This window comes from Pleurodeles waltl, chromosome 1_1 (assembly GCF_031143425.1).
Source record: "Pleurodeles waltl isolate 20211129_DDA chromosome 1_1, aPleWal1.hap1.20221129, whole genome shotgun sequence".
NCBI lineage: Eukaryota > Metazoa > Chordata > Amphibia > Caudata > Salamandridae > Pleurodeles > Pleurodeles waltl.
Window position 1 is genome coordinate 199,639,240 of NC_090436.1, and position 5,509 is coordinate 199,644,748.

Sequence of the window (5,509 nt, forward strand, 5' to 3'; positions counted from 1 at the left end):
TCCTTCTGGCACTTCAATACTCTGTTAGAAATGTGTCAGTAGAAAGGGTTTGGAAAATAGGACGGAGTCATACTTGTGAGTTGTGACCTGCAATTTAGACAAGCCTTAGTTGCTGCTGCCGACTTTGGAGCTGGGGAATCAGGTTCGAGTATCGGCGTAGGCTCAACATCCTCTGATTCTGGGGGAATCACTTAATCGCCCCTGGCCTACCAAAAAATGAATGTGTCCTTGTGTGACATAGCCGGTGCTCATGTAAATCGCTCCAATATCTTAGGGTCGAGTTCGTGCTATATGAAACTGCAAAAAAAGAAAACAAAACTAACAAGCATCTTTTTCAGTGACGAATATATAGAAGGGAGGTCCAAACGCCTGGGGGTTCCGGCAGAGTTTGCATCCCTTGGGATTCGCAGTCGGCGCGCACTACTGGCAGCACCTTGGAGAGTGCCCGTCAAGGTGCCGCGCATGCGCTCTGGTCCGGCTCGCGCTCGTTCAAATAGCAATGAGAAGCGTGGGGCGGCCGCAGGAGCGGGAATGGAAACAGTGAGAAGCAACCTCCGGAAGAGTGCAGAGGGGCAGACGGCGCGCTCACCAATCTGCTGCTCGTCTCTTCCCTAAGCAGCGACACAGAAAGATATGGCTGCATCGGATCCCTACATAGTGCGGAAATAACGTACGATGTGTGCGCCAAAACTTGGAAAACAAGGAATCTAAAGAGAACCTGAGAACAAATATAAGAAAGACAACAAGAACCATCTGCACGCGATAAGGAAACGCGGAGTACAGTGGGAACCGATCATTAAACGGGGACAGGGCTGTCTTACCTCCCGCTCCAAGCCCATAGGGCAAGAAACTGCGGTCAATACAAATCCTGCACTTTGAAGAGGTTTTGGAACGCCATGCCTTGCGAACGGATACAAGGTACACTGAAGACGGTCAGATAGAGAAACAAGAAACCGAATGTGAGAAGAGGTGCACACATCCTAAATAGCTGTCTTCGAGAGACTAAGGCTCCGGGCGGTGGACTGAGAGGGGATTGCTCATGAAGTCTCGTGCAGGGCTCGCGTACTTGCTGCATCCCGCGGTGGGACAACCTGTGCGATAAAGTGCACGCGGCGATCTGAATATATGTTATTGTGACTGGAAACCAAGCAGCCCGTTCCTCGTGCCGCGCAACACAGGGATGATAGAGTCATAGTTCACGGAAGAAACTGCGGAGGAAATCCATGAGCGGAGGGTTTGCGAGGACAGTTCACGACACCCCGTACAGAAGTATGACTGCCCTACCGGCTGTGCCGGCTCAGGAGCGGATCACGCTCCTGCAGCAAAGAAAGCTCCTGCGACCGGGAACCTTATATCTGGTGCGTGGCTTGGAAATCAAACACAATTAGCGAGAATAGATTTGGGACACAACGAGCACAATGTCCGAATAATGCCTAGGAAGTGAAGTGGAAACTTGTGAAAGTGGTTAATAAATGAAGCGTGGGACGAGAGGAAAAACTATGTAATCCAGCATAAGGTCATTCATCCCGGGGCAGGAGGAATGCACGTGTCCCGTGCGCTGCAGAACCTGTGGAATGTCGCGACCTGTTCACGACTGACGAGGTATATACCTTAAAGCACTAACATATTCGCCATGGGCAAGAGCCTGTTTCCATGGAGTGCACTTTCTGGCACTTGGTTGCTAGGGAAGCGCTGGGTGCAGTGAACTGGTTCTGTGTGAACATAGCTCCTACTTTGGCACGCACGCCCCGTCAGCCACTGTTCTAGGAACTTGAGTCATGGTTCAACTCCTCCCTCTGCCTCATCCGGTGTTTTGAAAGCGGTGCCCTTCAGGAGACCCCCGCAGAATTGAGGACACTACTCAGCCGTCCCTTAACATGGGATGGATGGTGGCTGCAACCACACCACCTGCCTCCTAAGGGCCACCACGAGCAGCATGCAGCAGGCTGAGGAGCGTGACCTGATCGGCATGTGGTCGCACTTCCTGGAGAGGCCACTGAACCGCACCACCAATCAGACCCTCTCGGATGAGCTGGACAGGCGAGAGGCGGATGGGGCACTGGTGCGCATTGCCATCTCCGTGGTGTATTCTGTGGTGTGCGCCCTGGGTTTGGTGGGCAACCTGCTGGTTCTCTACCTCATGAAGACGAAGCAGGGTTGGAAAAAGTCCTCAGTCAACCTGTACGTCACCAGTCTGGCAGTCACAGACTTTCAGTTTGTGCTGACGCTGCCTTTCTGGGCAGTGGAGAATGCCTTGGACTTTACCTGGCTCTTTGGCAAGGCCATGTGCAAGATTGTGTCCTATGTGACAGCCATGAACATGTACGCTAGTGTCTTCTTTCTGACAGCCATGAGCGTGGCGCGCTACTACTCAGTGGCCTCTGCACTCAAGGCTAAGAGGAGGCCTATCAGCTGTTCGGCCAAGTGGGCCAGTGCTCTCATCTGGGCAGCCGCCATATTGGCCTCGCTACCACACGCCATCTTCTCCACCACGTCAACTGTGTCAAATGAGGTTCTCTGCCTGGTCAAGTTCCCAGTCACAAAAGGAAATTCCCAGTTCTGGCTGGGTCTTTACCACGCGCAGAAGGTGCTGCTGGGATTCCTGCTCCCCCTGCTCATCATCACCGTCTGCTACCTGATGCTGGTGCGTTTCATCACGGACAAGAATGTGAGTAGCACCAGCACCAAGCGCAGGTCAAAGGTGACCAAGTCTGTGACTATTGTGGTCCTGTCCTTCTTCCTCTGCTGGCTGCCCAACCAAGCCATCACCACCTGGGGGATCCTGGTCAAGCTGAACGTGGTACAGTTTGGCTACGAGTACTTCACCACACAGACCTACATCTTCCCCGTCACCGTGTGCCTGGCACACTCCAATAGCTGCCTGAACCCCATATTGTACTGCCTGATGAGGCGTGAGTTCAGGAAAGCCCTCAAAAGCCTCTTCTGGAGAATCGCCTCTCCATCCCTTACCAACATGCGCCCCTTCACTGCTACCACCAAACCAGAGCAGGATGAACAGGCTCAGGGCATGGTGCCCCTACACCCGGCAGAACCAGAGGTCACTTACTACCCCCCAGGCGCCGTCATTTACAACTGCAGATATGACCTGCTCCCAAGTGGTACGAGTGAGCAACGCTACTAGGATACCTAGAGGTGGTCCATGAGCTGCCTAGCCATGTGCCACCCACCATTTGTCTACATAGCCAATGCACAACTTATTTATCCTATGCATCCTCATATATCCATTTATCATCCATTACCCATCCACTCATCAGCCTATCACCTATCTGTTCATTCATGTACTCATCCTTCCATCCACCCACTCAATTACCCCTCATATAATTACCCTTTTACTCCGTCAATGCATGTATACATCCATCTGCCATAAATTCATGTTAATCTATGCCTCCATTTCTTTTACCACACAACAAACCATTGAGTCCTTCACCTATATTTCCATACATGCACATCCACCTGTCACCAGGCCTTTCCACATAGCTTGTCCTCCTACCTTCCTTATGTCAGTCCTCTAGCCCGCTAATTCCTTCACCTACCCATCCAGCTAAAGTATATATGCTCCGACTAACCCATCTGTTCCACTATATACCCATCTATCCATTAGTGCAACTATCCCCCTGCAGAATAATTCATCCATTCATCCATCCGTCTATTCATTCACTCATGCATACCTACTGGCGTCCAGGTCGCCAACTTTCACTCACTCATTGCTTTTTTCTATCAATGCACATTTTCATTTTTTCAAATTTATTCATTCCTGTATCTGCCTGTCTTTATTTTGGCATGTCTTCTAAACCATTTGTTCATACCTCTACCTATCACTCAATTACCACCATTACAGCCATCCATGCTTCTACCCACCCACACATCCACATGCCATACAGTTCACTTGTTTATTCACTTAGTCACCTTTCTTCTCATTCACTTGTGTATTGTCTTGCTTTCCCAAGTCAATTCAACTCTCTTCCCACCCATCTACCTTGCCGTCCACATATTCATTCAGCTATTTTCTCGCTCGCCCACCTATCACTTACTCGTGGCCGGCCTTTAGCGTCGGCGAGCTAGGCCCCGGCTCAGGGCGCTATTCTTCTGCAGGTCGCATTGTGCATTAAGGTTATACCAACAGCAGCGCCCTTCTTATCTTGCTCTAGCCTTGTCCCTGTCTGTTCGTTTCTGTCTGATTTGCCAGTTTAAAGTGGTTTTAGTCTCATTATTATACCACGGGCAATGTTTTTAACGTCCCTTTAGCCCTCTTCCCTGCCCTCCCTTCGCCCTCTTAGCCCTGCTGACACACACCAACAAAACCATCTGTGTGAGGCAACTAAGGTGAGCTGGGGGAGGTCCGGGGATGTTTGTGTTTATGGGCCAGTCGCTGCCCATCCAGGTACTGACTGGTGAACACAGAAGGGACCCCCTGCTGCCCCATTGAATTCACTACCGTCAGCAAGGGCGCCAAACTTATCTCCGCCCATACCCAGGGTGCTATCTTAGCAAAGGCCAGTTCTGCACTAACTCAGGTGTCTCTCCAATCCCTTGACCACCTGCCTTTAACATCCGCCTGCCCATCCACCTGTCTTCCCACCCACAGCTTAACAACCAGTCAATTTACTAACCCGCCTGTCCTCCTGTTCATGTGTGCATCTCTTCTGCCATCTACCTGTTCACTTATCTATCTTCTCATCCACCTGCCCACCAAGCTTTCAATCCATCTGTTCATTCAGTAATCACCTTACACACATCCCCTCATGTCTTGCACCAGCTGTCCATCTTTACATCCGTGCGCTCAGCTCCTCCAAGACCTTTCTTCATTTACTCATCCACCGCACTCCACCCCTAACCAACTCAGCTAACCACCTCTTTCACCCATCCACCCGCCCACTTATGCATTAAAGTAGGGGCGCTTATGCCGGCCCTTCGGTTACTTCTTCTTTATAATTTATGTGCACGGGCACACACAAAATGTAGTGTTCAATCTTTTCTTAAAATAAAACCAAACTGAAGAACTGCTGTTTCCTCTCCCTCTTGTGAATATTGATTTACGTTTTTGGTGATGATGATCTTAGCTGGAGAAGACGCGAGGATGTTTACAAGTTGAAAACACTGGTGTGAACTTGAACTTGCGCCTTTAAAACCAGATCGTTTTTTTTTTTTTTTATAAGGGTCTGTGGCGCAACAAAGGCCCCCGCAGCCCCGCGGTGCAGGGAGGGGTGATTTACTGGGGGACCCTCAAGTTTCGTTACGCCACTTTATAGAGTCTTACTATGTCCGCCAGAAGCGAACTCGGGGGTTTGGGATCTCTCCGCCTGGCAAGTTTCAGCGATGTTGGGAGGGGTGGCGGAAGGGGGTGGGGATGTTCCTGGAGTGGGGTCACGGCTGGGCAGGGCAGGGTGTCGCCAGTGTGACTCTTCACTTTAGAAGTGAAAGGGTATTTAGGCGTCATGGGACGGAAGAACCAGAGCAGGTTACCCCCGGCTCGCGCGTGGAGATTGTA

The 5,509-nt window shown here is 50.8% G+C and overlaps 1 protein-coding gene across 1 annotated transcript; it reads left to right on the forward strand.

The window, feature by feature from the left end:
- The first annotated feature begins 525 nt into the window (after positions 1-525).
- Positions 526-5,011, forward strand: RXFP3 (relaxin family peptide receptor 3). The gene has a single exon (XM_069220564.1). The coding sequence runs from the start codon at positions 1,883-1,885 to the stop codon at positions 3,140-3,142; it is 1,260 nt and encodes a 419-aa protein (XP_069076665.1). The 5' UTR covers positions 526-1,882; the 3' UTR covers positions 3,143-5,011.
- Positions 5,012-5,509: the final 498 nt, after the last annotated feature.

Bases quoted from the DNA above. Each gene is read 5' to 3' on its own strand.
- RXFP3 (XM_069220564.1), top strand. From the start codon at position 1,883: ATGGATGGTGGCTGCAACCACACCACCTGCCTCCTAAGGGCCACCACG.